The sequence below is a fragment of the Vigna angularis genome, chromosome 3, assembly GCF_016808095.1.
Source record: "Vigna angularis cultivar LongXiaoDou No.4 chromosome 3, ASM1680809v1, whole genome shotgun sequence".
In the NCBI taxonomy this organism is placed as follows: domain Eukaryota; kingdom Viridiplantae; phylum Streptophyta; class Magnoliopsida; order Fabales; family Fabaceae; genus Vigna; species Vigna angularis.
Genome location: NC_068972.1, coordinates 39,872,662 through 39,893,609, shown reverse-complemented (window position 1 = coordinate 39,893,609; position 20,948 = coordinate 39,872,662). Strand labels below are relative to the sequence as shown.

At 29.8% G+C, this 20,948-nt stretch overlaps 3 protein-coding genes across 3 annotated transcripts; 2 read left to right on the top strand and 1 right to left on the bottom strand.

The window, feature by feature from the left end:
* Nucleotides 1-1,031: 1,031 nt before the first annotated feature.
* LOC108325743 (EH domain-containing protein 1) lies at nucleotides 1,032-5,983 on the top strand. The gene is made up of 16 exons (XM_017558835.1): nucleotides 1,032-1,116; nucleotides 1,305-1,384; nucleotides 2,495-2,563; nucleotides 2,646-2,703; nucleotides 2,945-2,997; nucleotides 3,080-3,116; nucleotides 3,222-3,277; nucleotides 3,665-3,778; nucleotides 3,921-4,023; nucleotides 4,117-4,166; nucleotides 4,339-4,467; nucleotides 4,564-4,815; nucleotides 4,917-4,996; nucleotides 5,169-5,292; nucleotides 5,565-5,708; nucleotides 5,798-5,983. Exons 1-16 carry the CDS (start codon nucleotides 1,032-1,034, stop codon nucleotides 5,981-5,983), a joined length of 1,620 nt encoding a protein of 539 aa, XP_017414324.1.
* A 3,084-nt stretch (nucleotides 5,984-9,067) lies between these two features.
* LOC108324292 (uncharacterized) lies at nucleotides 9,068-13,384 on the top strand. Its single transcript, XM_017557201.2, has 3 exons — nucleotides 9,068-9,223; nucleotides 11,027-11,962; nucleotides 13,020-13,384. The coding sequence occupies exons 2-3, from the start codon at nucleotides 11,039-11,041 to the stop codon at nucleotides 13,182-13,184; spliced, it is 1,089 nt and encodes a 362-aa protein (XP_017412690.1). The 5' UTR covers nucleotides 9,068-9,223; nucleotides 11,027-11,038; the 3' UTR covers nucleotides 13,185-13,384.
* A 2,447-nt stretch (nucleotides 13,385-15,831) lies between these two features.
* Nucleotides 15,832-17,748, bottom strand: LOC108324886 (protein transport protein SEC13 homolog B). Its single transcript, XM_017557823.2, has 2 exons — nucleotides 17,566-17,748; nucleotides 15,832-16,866 (listed from the first exon to the last, which is right to left on the bottom strand). Exon 2 carries the CDS (start codon nucleotides 16,860-16,862, stop codon nucleotides 15,957-15,959), a length of 906 nt encoding a protein of 301 aa, XP_017413312.1. The 5' UTR covers nucleotides 16,863-16,866; nucleotides 17,566-17,748; the 3' UTR covers nucleotides 15,832-15,956.
* Nucleotides 17,749-20,948: the final 3,200 nt, after the last annotated feature.

Sequence of the window (20,948 nt, the reverse complement as noted above, 5' to 3'; positions counted from 1 at the left end):
TAGGAATAAAATTCAATTGCTAAGAAAATGCCAAAAAATAAAACTAATTAAAAAAATAAAAAGAGACCATATAATTAAATTTAAAGTTTTACATATATTTTCACCTCGAACTTCTATTTAAACTGTATATATCCTTTCTTTGAAATTAGAAACCTCAACAGCGCCTAAAAAAACAAGTTACAGCAACACTGTTAATAATTACATGAAAAAGAAAATTGAGCGAAAACCTTCGATACGATAAAATCTTAGAAATTTTATATTGAACTGTATGGTTTAAGGCCTACTGGCCCTTTCAAACAAGGTATGTAACCTTAACATTCGATCCTGAAATAACATAATTTAAAGAATGAATATTAAAAAATAATTATTTAAATATGTTTTTAGTTTCTAAAATTATATGTAAAATTAAAATTTGTTGGTCTTAACTTTTAATATATTTTAATCTTTAAATTTAAAACATAGAAAAGAATATTACAGTCTTTATGATGTGTACAACATAAAACACCTCATATGTAAAAACAATTCATATAGTTAGAGAGATTATATTTATTATTTTTAAATTATAAACAAAATTATATCAAAAATTTAAAATATAGACGAATTTTAATTTTGTGTCTTTACTAAAATATGTTTAACCCAAGAATAATAAAGTAAACTATAATTTTAGTATCCCTTTTAGCTATAACCAACTATTTTGAGGTGCTTGAATTTATTCCAAATTAAATGAATTCATATTAAATGATGAGTCGTGTAATAATTTTGTCAACCCATTCTTATACTAATTTTAAGAAAACTTTCAACATGGTTTCCTCTTTTAACGTGATAATATGTAGTTATTAATGGAAATTCCAATTCCAGATTTCTCAACACTTAACATAAACATTACAATATAAAAAGCACGAAATTTGTGTTATACATGGTTTGCAACAACGTCAATGGGATAACCATTCCTCTCCAAGCATCTGAGACCCTCTTCATATCTCATATACAAAAATTATAATAAAGAATCAATTTTCTAAATTGTTCTTACAATGGAACTTGCCATAGTTCCAGTTGATTCAAGTTTAAAAGATAATCAAACCCTATATGAAGAGTGGTTCAATTACGCAGATGCAGGTTCGTTTGAACAACTTTTTTATCTTTGTTTCGTTCTTTAGGGATTAATATAAATTTGCAAAATAATTAAATTTTGAATTAGTTTAAAAACTGTTTCTATTAACCTTCCTATTTTTGTCATTTGTTTGATTGTTTTATGGAAAAATAAAATTGTTCTTCTGCTAATAATGAAATTTTTATGTATTCAGATGGGGATGGTCGTTTCACAGGCGCTGAAGCGATCAAATTTTTTGCTATGTCAAACTTATCACGACAAGATTTGAAACAGGTTTTGTACTTTATAAATTTGTTCTATGCACAGGAACAGGAGGAGACATTGATAAGGACAATGTATTTGTGGATTAAGATTAAGGAACAACATTTTTAAAAAAATTGTTTTGGAGATCCCATCAACTATAGATTATAAATTGATTTTACAGAATTTAATCACACCATGATATTATATTGAATAAATTAAATGTTTAGAGTTTGTTTTTAAAGAATGACACCTAACATTAATAATGAATATCAATGTTGAAAAAGAGGAAACTTATTTATAATATCTAAGTGTTTTTCTTAAATCATCTATATAATTATATAAATATTTTTTTATACATGTTTTTTCAATCCTTCAAAATATCTTTTTTTTCTAAATGGTATATAGATTAAAACTCGTAAGTCAATTTAGTCCACTATTTGTTCGAGTCAAATCAGTTTAAAAAAATTACAAATTTCAACACAGACCAAAAATAAATTCGGCTCACTAAGAATCTAACTCACTCAGGTTGAACTTGTGGTGAGCCAGATTGGATTATTAACTCACCCATAAATTTTAAATATTAAATTATATTAAAAAACGAAAATCCTAAATATTCCCTTATCTTTAAATGTATTTGGATGGTGTATTTTTGTGATTTTGAATTGTATTTAAAGTTTAATATCATTTTAGATTGTATTTGGATTGAACTTTATTTATATTTTAATTAGAAAAAAATTATAATTTTTTTTAGAATTAAAAAAAATATAATTAAGTCAACTCATTTAACTTATTAACTTGTAGTGAGCTGGACAAAATTTGAATTTTTTGAAGTTACTAATAAATTAGTCGAGTTGAGTTTATTCATTGAGTGACCAACTCATAATGGATCAAACCGAGTCAAGCCAGATGATCCGTGTTGATAACTCTAATTTTTTAAACTTCAACATTTTCTATATTAAATAAATAAAAATTGTCCAAAACATAAATAAACCCTATCTACAATAAATTATAAAAATTATTTATACTTATTTTTATAATTATAATTTTTATTATTGTAAAAATAATTAACTCTCTTTTGATATATTTCTTTCTTCCTTGTAACTAAGTTGTTTCTTTGTTGTTCCCTCTTATGAAAACAAGGTATGGGCCATTGCAGATTCAAAACGAGAAGGATATTTAGGTTTCAGAGAATTTGTGACTGCTATGCAGGTACAAAATTAATTCTTCAATATGATTTTGGAACTTAATGTTTTGCAATTTTCAAAACCTATCTAATCCATTTCAACTATAGCTTGTCTCTTTAGCACAAAGTGGATACCCAATAACACAAGATGTAGTAAATAGTGATGGTAAGTTTTCTTTGTTTTTTCTTTCTTTGGTTTAATGGCTATATATATATATATATATATATATATATATATATATATATATATATATATATATATATATATATATATATATATATATATATATATATATATATATATATATATATATATATATATCAATAAAATATTTGCATTTTCATATTTGTCACTTATTATATTTATATCATAGAAGCTACTAACATATGATTGACTTTTATTTCAGCTATGAGATATGTAAAACCACCCACAATGGAGGGTTTGGATGCATTAGTTGCAGTAAGTTTTTTTTTTTCTTTACGTTGAAATTTTATATTCATTTAGGGAAATAACATATTATTACATGGATTTGTTTGTGCAGAAGAAAAGGCGAAAAAATAAAGATAAAGATTTGAGTGGTAACGCATAATAATTCAATTATTAAAGGCATTTATTCACATTACTTTTATCCTTTTTCTTTCTACATTTTTTTTAATCAATTTCATTCATGGGAAATCATGCAGTTAGTCCTCAACCATCACCTGCAAGTTATTGGTTTTCTTCAAAGTCAGTAAAAAAGGTAAGAATTTTGTTACTTGAATAATTACTTCATTATTTATAAGTAGTATGATTTGAAAACATTTTTTCACTTTTTGATAGTTATTGTAAGTAATAATTGGATGGTTTTGACTAATTTTTTTTATGAAATGCTAAAAGTTTGTATCGTAGCAAATATATATATATATATATATATATATATATATATATATATATATATATATATATATATATTCTTAGTCCAACAAGTCATACTCCTCCATGACTAGATAAATAATTAAGTGAATATATTTATCTTTGAATGAATTTTGTATTAGAATTTTTTCATATTATTATGTTGGGTTGACTTATTTGTATTTTCACTTTTTAATTTCTTCTAATATATATTTATAATTTTGGGTATACGAAGGTGCCTGCTTCTTCGGTTACATCAGTCATAGATGGTTTGAAGAGACTTTACCTTCAAAAGTTGAAGCCTTTAGAAGTTACTTATCGTTATAATGATTTTGTATCTCCTTTATTGGTTAGTAGTTTATTCTATTTTCCTTTGTTTCATTAAGAAATACAAATATATGTTTTATATTTAATTTAATTTGTTTTCTCCATGTATACCCACAGTTATACATATGAAGAAGGATGTGATTATTTTTCTTTATGCATTACAGACAAATAGTGACTTTGATGCCAAACCTATGATTCTACTTTTGGGTCAATATTCTACTGGAAAAACAACATTCATTAAACATATGCTTAGAACTACTTATCCAGGCAAGTGATTCTTCAACTTCTAATTTTATATCTATATTATACATTTCAAATTCCACACACAAGTTATACAATTTGTATGACCAATGTTATTAGGAGCTCATATTGGACCAGAACCAACAACGGATAGATTTGTTGTTGTTATGGTACGTCTAAACTCTGAATTCTAAACTCTGAATTCTGAATAGTACACTCTGAATCTTGAATCTTGAATTCTGCTTAAGTGTTTCATATATATTATTATTATTATTATCTTGAAAAAGAAAAACAATTTTTACTTTAGTTTTGAAGAGTTAATTGTAGTTGTTTTTGGCATAGTCTGGACCTGATGAAAGAAGCATTCCTGGGAACACTGTTGCTGTCCAAGCAGACATGCCATTTAGTGGTCTTACTACATTTGGCACATCATTTTTGTCCAAATTTGAGTGTTCTCAAATGCCTCATCCTGTAAGTCTCTTTTATACCTATTTAAAACAAAATCTAAGAGAATTATTTTGTAGCATTTGAAACTTAACTCTCTCATTTTGTATCATTTGTTCAAAGTTATTGGACTACATTACATTTGTCGATAGCCCTGGAGTTTTGTCGGGAGAAAAACAAAGGACACAAAGACAATATGATTTTACTGGTGTAACATCGTGGTTTGCTGCTAAATGTGATTTAATACTCCTTTTGTTTGATCCTCACAAACTTGATATTAGCGATGAGTTCAAACGTGTGATATCATCCCTAAAAGGAAATGATGACAAAATTCGAGTGGTCTTAAACAAGGCAGACCAAGTTGATCCTCAACAAGTAAAAACATACATCATTAATATTTTGATTTAACTTAATCTAATGTGCTTTTACTTAAGATCAAAATTTGGCTTATATTTTTGTTTGATCCAACGTTGTAGCTAATGAGAATATACGGTGCATTGATGTGGTCACTTGGAAAAGCATTAAATGTTCCTGAAGTCATGCGTGTATATATTGGGTAAGTCACTTTATAATTTGTATGTGTTCAATTCTAAACCTTAAAAATGTCATAAACTTACCCATTGTTATTTACATTCGTGTATAATTTAGATTTGGTTATACTTGTGTTTATTCATTATCATATAAAATTGTCTTATCCATTTTATGATCAAACCTTTTTTTTTCTGCAGTTCTTTCAACGATAGGTCTATACAGGATTCCATCTGTCCACTTGAAAATGAAATATTTCAAAAAGAACAAGATGATCTTCTATCAGATCTAAAAGATATACCAAAGAAAGCTTGTGATCGTAAAGTGAGTTTTATTTATAATTTTCATTATAATTTATCTACCACTTTAGGATTATTCATATGTATTCATGTTTGTTAAAAGCTATTTTGATGAAAAAAATTTACAAATACAAAATTGTGAATTTGAAATACTTGTTTATATAACTTTTCTCATGAAACATTTGGTAAGCAAACCTATTGTAGAACAAAACCAAGATTCTTACTAGTACTTTCAGTACTATTTTATGGATACAAAAGTTTTATAAGATAAAATGTTAATTATTTTTTATATTGCAGATCAATGAATTTGTAAAACGAGCTAGATCTGCTGTGATACATGCTTACATTGTTAGCCATCTAAAGAAGCAAATGCCTACAATGATAGGAAAAGCTAAAGCTCAACAAAAGCTCATTGATAATTTGGGAGATGAATTTGTAAAGGTATGAATTTTGCTTTATATATAATTAAACTCACATGCATGTTTAGTTATAATAATTATTGAAAATTGAAATGCTAATGTTGTAATCAGGTACAAAGGGAGTTTCATCTACCAGCTGGTGACTTTCCAAATGTTGAACAATTTAGAGAGACTTTGAATGGTTACAACATTGACAAGTTTGAGAAATTGAATAGAAAAATGATTCAAACAGTGGAAGATATGCTTGCGTATGATATTCCTAATCTCTTGAAGACATTCAGAAATCCCTATGGTTAAGTTTCTCAACAATTTATGAGGGGAGAAAATAATTTAAGAGAAAATGTGCAGGCCAATTTTTATATATGTATCATGCATATTAATATTAATATGCTTTACAATTTTTGAGAAAAAAATATTATACAATGGCTTCACCAACACACGCATAGATGCAAGTTTGTAAAAGATGTACCGACACGATGATTTTAATGAGCGGAAGGAATTTTTTTACTTCAAATTTCCACACATCTCGAACATATTAATGGGTGGTCCGAATATGCTCACATAGATCTTGCTAGGATGAGTTTCAACTATGACTATGATATCATATTATGAAGTGGGCTTTAAACCTAACTCAACCCCACAAAACCAGCTTGTAAGGTGAGGTTTGCACCCCACTTATATATATTATAAATTGATCTTATCTCTAGTCGATGTAGGACTTCCAACACATCCATTCACGTCGAGATATAGTCGATGTGGAACTTCCAATACATTACAAAAAAAACACAACACAAATGATCACAACTCCCTAAAACTCACTTATTTGATTGCGCATGACGGTCAAAAGTGGTGTCCAACGCCCCCAAGTCAATGGCATTGTCTAAGTGGTGCTCAGCCACACAACAATGGTGTCTGACAATGTATCAAATTCCTAAACTCTCTCTTTAAGAATTGATTGAGTAATTTTAGCACTTCTTGAGGTATCCCCTACTTAACAAATCTCATAATACTTTTAAAATTTGAGTTCTTATTTCATCGAGTGTCAAGTAAGTTGAATTCAAAAGAGCTTATGGAGACATTATTTCTAACCACAACCAAACCAAGATTTTTATGCTCCTCACAGATAAAATTTGAACTAAAACATGATGAACCATTTACCTCAACCCATATATGATCCAAATCACCAAATTTAGCTCTAATACCAATTCTAATATGAGTTTAGGCACATCAAGACAAATTTACAATCAAATTTCAACTACTCATAACTATAGAAAATGACAACTAATCAAACAATCACAAATTCACAGTCACAAGACAATCCAATCAACCAATTTGATCATGCAATTACAATTTTATTGTCAAAATCAGTCATCAAAGACTAATTCAAGAATAATTACAATTTAGTTTTCCTCACCTTATAAAACAACTCTAACTGCTCTAAATGTCAAAATACCTCCAACCTCATACGATGTTATATTTTCACATAGAAACATCATAAACATGATCAGGTCACACCACTATAATTACTAATCAGTAGAGACTCATAAAAGACTCAAAAAACACGTGCAAGTAAAGAAAGCCTACATGCAAGAAATAAACAGCTTCAACTAAAAAAAACAAAAAATCAATTTATAATAGAGAAATTGATCAGTTGAATTTGAAGAGCTTGTTAAGTAGATCAATTCTACAACCTAGAATCTTTAAATAGATAAACAAAGAATAAAAATGCGAAAAGAAAAGGTAGAAAATTAAAACAAAAAATATTTCTAAATAGATTATATATTTTAAAATAATAAAACTAGTTTATAAAACATTTTATTTATATTAAAATACTTTAATATTAAAATACTTTTAATGCTATCAATTCTTTGTATGTATTTACTATTTTTGTTTATATACATTTGTATTATATTCTTTATTTAAATGATATATAAAGTTATTCATCCTTCATTTCCTTGTGAGGTATAAAAAAGAGTACAAATATTTTTTTACTAATAAATGTAAATAATAAAACTAGACAGCTTTTTGTGTACTATTTTATGAATTTTATTTTTTTGTATTTCTAAAGCATTTTTTTTTTTAATTTTTAACTAGTTTTAAGCTTTTTTAATTTTACATTTATGAATAAATGATTTAATTTATTTTATATTATTTTAACTTTTATATTATGTATATATTATTAGTCTTGTATTATATCTTACAATATTTTATTCAATTTTAAAATAAATTAAAAGGAATAACATAATATTAAAAATAATAAAGATAGAATAAATCTACCAATTTTGTTTTACAAATTATAGAGTTTAACTAATAAAATGAATAATTATATTTGTATTATCATTTTTTCACTTACAATTATATATAAAGTTATTCAGGATGATCCCTTTATTTCCTCATAGATAAAAAAAATAGAAATATTTTTTTCACAAAATCAATTATTACTTTCCTCAATATTTTTTAAGTGTGGTCTCTAATTATAACAAAAGAGTTGTTTATGAATATATATATATATATATATATATATATATATATATATATATATATATATATATATATATATATATATATATATATATATATATATATATATATATATATATATATATATTGTTTCATATAGATTTGGAAAACTGTTGGATATTATGACTCTTTACTATGGTTTCATATGGTCTGTTATTATCATAAATTTTGACAGAATGATATATTGATTCAATTTAAAAAACAATGAACATTCAAACTATAGAGGAACCGAATTGAAAACTATAAATTAACATAAGTGTACTGGACCTTAAAATGAAATAATTTATAGAATAGCATTTGAATTATAATTTATAAATATATTCTTATTATTATATAAGAGAAAAACTGATTTTTCATTCTTTTACATAAATAAGTAGAATTGCCTATTACGAGATAAAAGATGATATCAAAGAAGTTATGCATTCACTTTGATATAATCACGTTGCAGCTGTTATTGTAATATATACAATTTATTATTAACTTTATTTATATTCGTATATTTAATTTTATATTTTACTTTAATTAGGTTTGATAATTGTTTTTTTAAACTCAGTTAATATCTATAGTAGGAATTTCTTGTAATAAAATTAAAAATATATATATTTGTTTGATAGCTATTTTCTATGAGTTTTTTATTTAATTTAATAATATTTTTATTTTAACTAATAGAAATACATACACTAAGTTAAATTTAATAAACAGTAAAAATTATTTAAAAAGTAAAATTGGGACAAAATTATATAAAAAAAAAGAATTTTTTTATATAATAATAGAGGTAATTATGTAAATATTAATTTTTTTAATCTTTTTATCATAATTAGGAGAAAAAAAAATGGGGATGGTAAATAATAATATTTTTGCATTGGAGCTAAGAAATCGTGTTCTCCAGTATCAGTTCATCAGCTTCTTCCTTAGATCTCATTTTAGACTGATCAGACCACCTTTCTCGGGCCACCGTCCACGGCAGCTCCGGCAACCACGTTTTGTTCCCTAACTTTTTGTCTTTCTTTGTCTCAGGTCCTTTCTCTATTTTCTTTCTTTCTCTCTTGATCTATTCAAATTTCAAACTTTGATCTTCTGATTCCGTACCCATGTTACGATTCTTCCTACGCGTTAAAAACCCTCGCTTTCGTTTGGGACAGTTTTCTCACTTCATCTCCTTTAAGGGATTTCCCCCATTTGTTTTGCTTCGAGTGGTTTGTTTTCAAAGATAAACCATTTCGTCCAATTTTCATATTTTTTTACAGGGTTTGATGTTTTTAATTTTGCGAGTTGCTTGGGATTATATGATCATTTATAGATAATGATTTTCACATAATTACATTTGGCTTTCTTTAGTGCTAAATTCGATGAATATTTGTGTAAAGTTAGAAACCTTTGGCTGGGCTTTCAGTTTTCATCAGCTTATGAAGACTAGTTTTGCTTTAAGGCATTATGTTTTGTAGATGGATTCATTACTATGTATAGCGAATTGTTGTTTTAAGTTTGAGGAATTGCTTGCTTGGAAAATGTTATATTTTTGTGTATTTTGTATTAAATCTTGTACTTATGCTTTTGTTATTCCTTCATGGTCTTTTATTTAAGATTTGTTTTGCCTTTTCTACACTGGAAGTTACTGGTTAACAGAGGCTTTAATTAGTTCAGAATATTTTTCACTTGCAAATTGTTGTTTGAAACTAACTATTGGCATTGTGTGTTGATAGCAGAAGTATGCCTTCTCAAAAGCTGGAAATAGGTCACCAAGACATGATCAATGTGTGTGTTGATAGCAGACATGCTCATTAAAATAACTCAATTTTTAGGACGACCACATGTGATGTTTATGATATTTCAAACAATTAAAATAAATGTCGTGTAGTATTTAATCTAGCTTTATTCATTTGTTTAAAAGATGAAACACCTTAGTATTTTTATAAAAGAAAAGGAAAAAAAATAGCTCTAAAAAAGTTTAAGTGAAAGATAATGTTTTTTCTTTAAAAGTTTGTTTCTCTTCTCTCTTGGATCCCTATTGAAGGAAATGAAAATTGCTAAAAAAAGCTTCTACTTTGCTTCTAAACATATTTTAATTTTTAAATTTAAATTAGTTTTGAAAAAAAAAATTGACATACTTCTTTGGTAAATCTATGAGAGCATTTACTAAAGAAAAACTAGAGCAGTTTAGGTATAAAACAGATCAGAATAGGAAAATTCACTTTTTCTATTCGTCTCCTAAAATTAGCTGTGCCATTAACCTCAATCAATCAATACGCTCTTCCATTACACTCTGATATTGTTGGAATCTATGGTCTTTTAGATCTCATAAGCAAAACATATATTGGTATGTTATTGTTTTTCCACTTTTTCTTTGAATCTTTGTCATACTCCAAAACAAGGTTTAAAATCTTGAGCATTCTATGTTTTTCTGGTCGAATGGCTTAATAGGACGGAGTTCCACTGGAATTTTGGTGTTGGGTTTCTTGAAAATTGATCAGAAGAGGTTGAAAAGGCAGATTTTCAAATTTTGATTTATTTATATTTACTGTCAATGGTTTTAGGTGCAATATGATGCGTTCTCTCTCTCTGCTGTGTTATCAGTAAATGATGTTGATGATATTGTATGGAATAATGAACTGCGATCATGGGAGAGCTAGTCAATGATGTGAAGTAGATGATGAAAATTTTCTTTTCTTACAGGAGATCTAGAACTTACTAAGTTATGAGGGTATAAGTAAAATAGAATTTTATAAATTGGAAGAGTTTTTTTTGCTTGCGGTTTTGGTTTTACAAGATTGAGATGAAAGAGTGTATGATGATGTTTTTGCTTTTGAAACTTACTTTTAGGTTTTATCAAGAATGGAGTTGCCTTCAAATAACTTGGATCTTGGGCCTAGGCAGATTGAACAAGAGAAAGACGAAGGTCCCTTGTTGCATTGTGATTTTTGTGACATTGAAGTAGTTCACAAGCTGGCTCAAATGTTCATGCCAGCACTAGGCTGTGCCTGCGTTGATAACACAACAGGAGATCCCTTCAATACCCCTGGTTTTGTGGCTGTTGATTTGAGAAAGGAGATGATAGAATTTGTCACCCAAAAGAGTGAATTATTTGTTGCTGAGTCTATTATCTCTGAGGAGGTTCCTGACGGTGAAGCTTTGGAACACCCTTTTGATATCATTTGTTTTTTTGTTGACGAATTTGTTAATTCAAAGAGAAATTTGTTGAGCCAGTTTTCAGGGTGGTTGCTAAGTGATAAGAGAGAGGACAAAATAGATGATTTTGTTCAGGAGATGGAAAAAAATGGTTTTTGGCCACTGGATAGAAGAGAAACACTTGCCAAAGATTTGCTCAAGAACGTTGACTTCAAAAGCTCATTTCATTGTGGTATGAGTTTTAAATCTGCAGAAGATCTTGCCAACCATGTTGATGCTTGCAACTTCAGGTCTGTGGTATGCCAAAATGACGGGTGCAATGATAGATTCAGTGCTGGTCAATTGAAAGAGCATGATTCGACATGTGATTTCAAGATAGTTCCATGTGAACAAAAGTGCACAGCTAACATCTTGCGACGAGACATGGATAGGCACTGCATAACTGTTTGTCCATTGAAGCTTGTGGATTGCCCTTTCTCTGCCATAGGTTGTAGATCTACAATTGGGCAAAGTATGATTAGAAAACATTGTTCGGATGATGTTGAGTCTCACTTACTACTAATACTTAAAGGCATCCATCAACAAGCATCAGACAAAGATCTTCAAAGACGTGTGGAGCAAATTGTACAGGTTAGTCAACATAAATGCCAGAGTTGCTTTTGGTTTAACAAACGAATTATGGGACTGAAATCTAATACTGATATTTTTCTTATTAAAAAATTTTCCAAGTAATAAATTTTGTGCTTGAAAACATTATGAACACTTGAAATGGTTTCAATTTAACTACTGGGGGAACACTGGAGCAAAATTTATTCATTTATAAGTGAATGGGTCAGTTGTTTTCTGAGGTATGGCTACCAATCCTTTTTCCTCTTGTCTTCCTTCTTGTTTAGTTAGTCACAGACATCATTAAATAGTTTTCAAGGCTTGCTTTTCATTTTATACTTCTAAATGTGTTTCCAAATATGGTATTATTTATTTTCAGTTCCAAAGAGGTCTAGCCTAATGTGAGGAGGCAGAGAGTAGGTTAAAGTTATGCAAGTAGCTCTTGAGTTTGTGGAAATATGGCTGTTAATTTAAATTCCCTATAGTGCTTTGCTCCCCCAACATATAATCTCAACGGCATAATTGGAATTTAGACCTACTTCGTTTCTAAAGATACTCATGAGCAATAATGCACCACAATCTGTTGATTGGTTGACATGGTATGTGTTCTGAAGTATATAAATTGGATATCTAAAAAGAGGATAGAAGGTATATAGTTATGACAATCATTTGATAATTTTGTCAACATTAGTTTTGAAACACGAGGGTAACTCTTATTTTGGTTGTGGCTATATGCTTTATTATGAGTATTATATTAAGTTTTAGTTGTCTATGAACATTCTTGTTAGACACCTAACTCATGTTCCCTATTTCTGTTGCATTTCCTTTCTATATTTTGGTTTATGGTCTGAAAATATTTCTTAAGTAGAGAAGTGCCATTAAAAAGTGTTTTGAGGGAATGAATTTGGTTTTTAACCTAAAATTAATATCCATTTTTGTGGCCTTAGACCATTCCTTGTTGTATTAAGAAATTGTAAACTTTGTCAGTAGGTTCCATTTATCTTCCCATACTATTTGGGAAGAGGTAAATAAAATTTTCTCAGTATTATCAATATTCAGACTTTTAGTTTTCACATTGTAGACCTCATCGAAAAGCAAATTAGCAGAGGCTAAGGATGTGAGATCTTTTAAAAGTATTGTCAAGGACCTTGAAGTTAAGCTAGGGTCTCTGCAAGTGAATGCCAAGGAGAAAACTTGTGCAGAAGTTTCCAAAAATGAAGACAGTGAAGACAATAGAACTGGCTAAGCAAAGGGTGTCAATAAAGAGGATAGTGAACACACGGAAAATGGAAAACAAGTATAATGCATAACATAATCTTACAATATCCTAATTCTCAATAACAAGAGCATGTTGTTACTGTATAGCATTTTATTAATTTTTCTAGTTTTGTTTGAGTTTTAGCATGATTCCTTAATATCACTTTTAGGATGCGATTCATTAATATTACTTCTGGTTCAGTCTCATTTCTCGTGTTATTTTTTCATACCATTATGTGGATTATTTTTGTGATTCTTGATTTTGCATTTGTAAAATTAATTTTGAATGAGTGTGATTTTATAGAATCGATTTTAACTGAATGTGATTTTTTTATGGATAATAAATATAAAAATAAAGGAAAAAGATAATTTTGACACATTATGTTGTTTAGGTATTGCAATAGAAATTGATTTTTAGGTGTTTAATTTGACTTGACTTTAGCATTGAATTATGATGTGAAATAGTAAAATAACTATTATAAATAATATAATTTAAAGTATCTATGTAGTAATACTAATATATTTATTTTCTACTGTAGTCAATATCTTTATCTAGTGAAATTTTAAATTATTGCTTATCTGATATGGAAGAAATGATATATCATGTCTAATAAAAACAAGTAAAAAGGAAATTTAATAAAGATTTTAAAGATAAAATTGAAATAAATATAAAACGTTAGAAGCTATGTTTATTAAAAAAAATAACTTTTAATAGAAAATAAAAAGTTTATACATTTTGAGATTTAAAAAATAACAAATTAAAACAAAAAATAACAGGAATTTAATATATTATAAACATAAATATGATATTTAAAGCATAAATATCTTATATGTGGTAAAAATCTAGTACATATTTGAAGCAAAAATTAATATATTATAAGCACAAATATCTGATATATTTTGTTTTATTTTAAAAATTCAAAAGTTAATTCTCAATTATCCAATGTGTCATACGAGCTTTTATTTGCATTCATGTCCGCTAAAGTAATTAAAATATGCTATCTGACTATATTATACAATAAATTATATTTTTCATTTTTCGTTCTTTTAAAAACAAACACTACTTTTAATTGTCAAAGTAGTTTAAATAACACTTTTAAAATGCTATTAAAGAATACTTAGTGTGTTTTAAAAATAGAGATACGATTTATTTTAAAGAAACTAAAAGTGAAATTCGAAATATTAACTAGAATTTTCTCTATAATCTTTTATTCAATATTCATTGTCACTAATTTAATTTCTAAAATTTTAAAATATTATTTATTAGTAAGAAAATCAAACAATTAAGTCACACCGATAATATCTTTAATTACATTCTTTAAAATGTGTTTTCTTTAGAATATGAAAGTTTAATATCACTTAAGCATCGCAAAAAACTATATCCATCTAAATTATTTATACTTTATCTACATTATCAAAATTCACGTAATATATAATAACTATATTGTATAAAAACTAGATTAATTTGATTACCATTTTTTGTTGTTTAGTCTGTGACAATCAAAATAATATTTAATTATAATTCAACAACCACATTACGAAAAGTTACATTCTATAAATAATTTGGGTTTTATTTATTGGTAGTTTTAATTAACTATTTTGTAATAATATCAATTTTATTTTCAATTTTCAAAAATAAAAAAATTTAAAACCATAATTTATGTGACTATGAGCAAATGATGTATCAATTAAAATAAGAAACAAATGAAATCCATCTTAATTTTTTGTTAAAAATTTGTCTGAATATTTTTCAAGAGCTTTATATTTATATATTTCTCGTGTTTTTCTGAGTCCTCTATCTGCCGCTTCTTGTTTTGGTTTTTCTTTTGCTCGTATGCATGTAAACCATAATTGTCTATTAGCACTAAAAATTCGGTAAAAACATACACGAATTTGTAATTGCCAGCATATATTCTTACTGTACAATACATGCTGTAAAAAATGCATAACACTAACTCTTCTATGAAACTGCAACATGTGTAGGAGAAAGTATTTCCCTAAAATTATAAGGACAAAATCTAAATGGAAATTTGCTTTGAAAGCTCATCTCTTAAATTTTCATATCAAATTTGAAGGATATGCCCGGGCTATAAGAGAGTGGATGATGTGAATGCTGCACCATCTAAATAAACAAAACAGGAAAAGGGAAGTAACATATATGAATTTTATTGCTAGTGATATCACTGCTGATTATCTCTGTTACTAAAATTAAATCATTCTTATACCATAGGACAGTCTCAGTTCTATGGAAGCACAAGACAGTTGGAAAGATCATAATGCGTTCACAGTTATTAACCACTTTCCCCTAGCTACGTTGATATGCACTACAAAAATTAAAATAGTTTTATCCCAGCAAGTAAGGTCAATTACATAGATCACACGATGTTATCATGTGATGTTCTCTATCACAGGCTTGGTTAAAAACCAAATTCTCAAGGATATTAAGCACAAATGGTGATGGATTAATCATGAGCAGCCAAAATTAAATGCAACAGTTTATGCAACTTCCAGAACAGAACCTATTGTCACAATATATACTTCAAAAACATTCTTCTAAACTCAAATCAAAATAACTCCAACTAATGAACTTAATTCTTCCGATCACAGAATATGCAATGAATCACAAACATCAATGAACTAGCGGATTATGAAGCTCAATTAATCAACTGTATAATATGCAGGGAAACAAAGATGTCAACTATATTTCAAAACAAAATTCTAACCATTTTCAAAGTAATAAACAAGTCCTGCAAATCACATTCTAAGGCTCCACTGTTGTCACCTGTTGCCATTCCCCGTCTACTGCTTCCTTCCACAATGTCACATTGTTGTTCCCATCAGCCACAGCCAGTATGTTTCCTGTCAGTGACCATGAGACCCTCCAAACAGGTGTCTTGAAATCATTCAAAACCTTGCCTTCCCACTGATCACCCTCTTTTGCCACGGTCCATATAACCACTTTACCATCCTGCGATGCACTAGCAATAGTAGATTTAGGTAGCCCTAAATTGGGTGCCCAAGCAACATCTCGAACCCAATCTGTGTGCATATGAAGAGCAGGGAAGCAGTCCATCTTCCACAGTCCATTGTTGAGCTTCCATACCTTCACAGTATTATCACAGCCACCAGAGCACAGCTTTTGCACAGGATCAAGTAACCCTGCACCAACAAGGGCACCAGGAGCCGTTGATGGTGCCCATGACACAGAAGTGACACCAACTGGGTGAGCCTGATCAATCACAGCAGTGTCCCAGCCACCGTCTGCTCTTGCAGTGAAAACAGATATATTTCCATCTGATGAGCCACAAGCCAAGCAGAGACCCAACTCGTGGGGTGCCCATGCAATAGAATTCACAGATGATTTGTGCTCATCAAACACATGAGCTTGAGTCCATTCATTTTGGTTACCCTCCTTCCATAGAATGACACGGCCATCATAGGAACACGATGCAAGTAGAGAACCAAACTTAGGGTGAGCCCACACTACTTGCCAAACAGGTCCTTGGTGACCAGTCAATGTTGCTAGATGCTGAGAGGCCGTGTTGCTCACTCCAATTATCTTAATTGTGTGATCTGATGAAGCTGTTGCTAGCCTCTTACCATAGTAATCCATCGCAACATCATGGACCGTGTCTTGGTGACCCGTTTCAACCTTCTGAGAAGGCATATTTCTGCTATCATCACGCACACAGACACAATACAATCAGTTAGTTTCAAACAACAATTTGCAAGTGAAACTAATAGCTAAACTAAACTAAACCCTCTCTTAACTAGTCACTTCCAATGCAGAAAAGGTAAATAAAACTTCAAATTAAATACAATGAATGAAAAACAAAAACATAAGCATAAGTTTGAATAACATAAACACAAATATATAACATTTCCAAGCAAGCAAGTAATCAAATTTCAAAAAACAATTCACTAGACCAAATAATAAATCCATCAACGAAAACATAATATTCAAGCAAAACCCTATTCCCAAGCTGATGAAAAATTAAAACCCAGCCAAAGGTTTCAAATTTTACACAAATATTCATCGGATTTGACACTGAAGAAAGAAAAAAACAATTCCGCGCAAATTATGATCTATAAAGTCATAAAATTGCAAGCAATTCGCAAAACTAATAACATCAAACCCTGTAAAAAAACAAAGGACAGTTGGGGGCAAATGGTTCAACCCTAAAAATAAACTGCAACTAGCGAAACAAATGGGGGAAAATCAAGTAATGGAGGTGAGGTGAGGAAATTGTTCCAAAAGAATAGAGATGTATCTAATGAATAGGAAGAATTGCAAAATGGGTACGGAATCAGAAGATCTAAGTTTAGATTTAAATAGATCAAGAGAGAAAGAGAGTGGAAAGAGAAGGGACCTGATAAAAAGAGAGAGAAAGCGAGGGAGCCAAAGGTGGTTGCCGGAGCTGCCGTGGAGGGTGGCGCGAGTAAGAGTGGTCGGGTGAGTGTCAGATGAGATCTAAGGAATAAACTGAGAAATTGAAAACGAAGACCAGGACTTCTTATTTACTACTTACACTGCAAGAAAACATGTCTGTTATAGATGTATATGTTATTATCAAAAGATAATCAAATTATAATTATAAAAATAAACATATTATTAGTTTTTATTTATATTTTAGTTAAATTTTTATGGTAAATAATTATTTTATTTTCAAAATTATTAATTTTAAAAAATTAGTTAGATTTTAAAAATAAATATTTAAATAACATAATTAGTAAAATAATTATTTTAATTCAAAAAAACTACTTATTAAAAGATAAATTTAGAAGAAAAGAATGTAAACAAAAAATATAAATCTCCTTTATATGATACTAGTACAAACACATATATTATATAAAATGGATTTTATTTGTTTGTAGGTAATTTGTTTTTATAAATAATTATTTTAATTTAAAATATAATAAGTTAAAAAATTATCAAATAAAAATGGTTAAATTAAAAAGAGATGGATAATTAAAATGTAAAATTGGTAAGATATTATTTTGGTTTAAAATATATATAAAAAAACAGTTATCAAAAGTAAAAAATGTGCACAAAATACTAAAACTGATAAATTTACAATTCAATAAATGAATTTGAAATGATAGAAAAAAAAATATGGAAGTTGTTTCTGCGGAATCGGACCGGGGAAGATTCCAGCCGCCTTCGTCCTGAAACACTCCTTCTCCTGCGTTCTGTGCCCCTTCCCTCGCCTCTGTGCTCCTTCCCTCGCCTCCTCCTGCTGCCGGTATCAGTGTAATGGGGCTGGACCTAACAATTCTGGATTATTTCTTCTGATGAGGCTGTCTCCATGCTATCTTGCCTTTGACGTTGTGGACTCTCCGGGAAAAATGGGCTGGGCACCTGAAAAAGACACTCCGACGTTCAAGTTAGACTAGGGATCCTCTGAATCTTGATCAGAATAATTTTCTTTTTTCTCTCCGGGCCAAAAAAACCCTTCTTTTCTTTGTACCTTTTGTATTTAAAATAACTAAAAGCGCATTACCTGAATGTCCGGTCAGTTGCCGTGACTGATTACCTGGATCTATTGGAAGTGGGCAGCAAATATGAGTGGTGGGTCCCTCCACCTCTAGTGCTCCAGCCATTATTAGGAATTTTATCATTACCTTGTCTGATATCGGATCAATTATTTCCCTGATTCGTGGTCTTTGATTAAGACAGTGTATGTTTGTTTGTATCTGCTAAACCGCTTGACTACCGTGAGAGCGCTTTGTGTCGCGACATCAGACATCAAACCATAAACGGTCGATCGCCAAGTGATTGACATTAAACCGTAAGCGGTCGATCGCCATGATTTGTCGATCATCAGGTGATCGACGTAAACATGCGAATGTCAGTGGGAGTCGGTTGTTGCCAAGTGCTCGACTTCCAATCATAAACGATCGGTCGCCAAGTGATCGACATATGAATCGTAAATGGTTGATCGCAAACGGTCGATCGCCAAATGATCGTCGTCGAATCGTAAACGGTCTATCATCAGTGGTCGACATCAAACGAATCGTAAACGGTCGATCATTAGTGGTCGACATCAAACGAATCGTAAACGGTCGATCATTAGTGGTCGACATCAGTTCAGATGTTTAGTAATGCTACAAGTCAAGTCGGGTGTTGGTGAACTCAGGTATCCCATGGTACAGAAGTGAATGTAAAACTCTTCGTCATTGTTGTTGAAAACCAAACCTACAAACTAAATAAATAAATAATTTACAACCTCTTCAAAGAGTACTCAAATCAAGTTTTATTGGAGTTACCTTAGAGAACTCTATAAAGAGAGTTACTTCCTTCACCACCACACACTGCTTCGTGCATTTCTTCGTTCGTCTTTTATCTTTAAGTAATATTTAAATAGATGTGAATATGTGTTGGATTCTTATTGGTACTGTCGAGCTAACTGTATTTCCTACTTCTCTCTTTTTTCATGTCTTAAAGAGCTTTACCAACATATGCTTGCCAAGGCTTTAGCTTATTATTTTAAGGCCAAGTTACTGCTGTTAGATTTAACCGACTTTTCATTGAAGGTATGTGTGTGAGAAGTTTTGATCCATATAATTTGTTTCTACATTCTTCGGTTAATCATCTAAATAATGGCTGACTTGCTGTTTGAGCAGATTCATAGTAAATGTGGTTCTTCCAACAAAGAATCTATAAGCAATTCCTGTTTTTTTTATTCCTGTACAAAATACTGCTATTAATTAACCATCATGGATAAACATGTTTTCTTTTCTTAACCTAAAGTTTGTTTGCTTATCTTCTTTTCCTTTATTTCCGATTGTAGTCTTTCAAAAGATCCACTCCAGAATCTACTTTGGAACGACTATATGATTTATTTGGTTCATTTTCAATCTTTTCACAAAGGCGAGAACTTAAAGGTACAATTTGGCTTACAACTTCCGACTCTTGCAAGAACTATATTCATAATCAACAAAAAAAATTTGTCAATCTCTAATACAAGGTTTTTCAGTCTTATGGTTTCAAGAATAAATTTTACTTCGTATGTGGAGGAAAGTGATAATAATGTACTTCGATTATTTAAAAGATGATGCAAAATATTAGAAAGGGTATATGAATGGTTGTGCATATAGCTTTATCTGGTTTATGGTTCATTCTCTTCATGATCAGGTGCATTCAATTGCAGGAAAAATGCACTGGCACCATGACCATAACAATGCCAGATCACTGATATCTGAAGTGTCTACTTATCTATCTGCGTTTCTAAAATAACGTGTTTTTTATGTAACAAACACATATAAGAAAAATCATGTTTACCAATCTCACCTTGAGTAGAAAGCTTGGAATATAGTATAACAAACAACACAGAGACATATAAAACGGGTGTCGATATCCGTCTGCGGAGGTTAACATCCGCTTAAGAATCCAGGATGCATCGAGAAAATTAAAGGAAGTTTGCATCAGAAAGTTTTTTAGGGATATGAAGAGATAGAGAGAAGAGTGGAGGGAGAGTGAGAAGAAAAAAGGATATTAGTAGAAGGGGAATTAGAGAAGAGTGGTGCACTAGGGTTTGATGGCAAGTGGTAGAGGAGACATAACCTAACATTTGCAACAAGGTCTTGAGGAGGGATGTTGATGTAGGGTGAAGAAATGGGAAGAGAAGAGGTGGCGATGGAGGAAGGAGGGGGTTGGTTGAGGCGTGCACGGTTGCAGCAGTGGACGTTCATGTGGCTATCAAGAGCTTGGGTAGAGTAGAACTCCCTTTTACGGTATGTGCAGGTGTAGGAG

Bases quoted from the DNA above. Each gene is read 5' to 3' on its own strand.
- LOC108325743 (XM_017558835.1), top strand. From the start codon at position 1,032: ATGGAACTTGCCATAGTTCCAGTTGATTCAAGTTTAAAAGATAATCAA. The intron at 2,704-2,944 runs GTAAGTTTTCTT...CTTTTATTTCAG, and splicing joins AGATGTAGTAAATAGTGATG to CTATGAGATATGTAAAACCA. The intron at 4,816-4,916 runs GTAAAAACATAC...CCAACGTTGTAG, and splicing joins ACCAAGTTGATCCTCAACAA to CTAATGAGAATATACGGTGC.
- LOC108324292 (XM_017557201.2), top strand. From the start codon at position 11,039: ATGGAGTTGCCTTCAAATAACTTGGATCTTGGGCCTAGGCAGATTGAA. The intron at 11,963-13,019 runs GTTAGTCAACAT...TTCACATTGTAG, and splicing joins GTGTGGAGCAAATTGTACAG to ACCTCATCGAAAAGCAAATT.
- LOC108324886 (XM_017557823.2), bottom strand. From the start codon at position 16,862: ATGCCTTCTCAGAAGGTTGAAACGGGTCACCAAGACACGGTCCATGAT.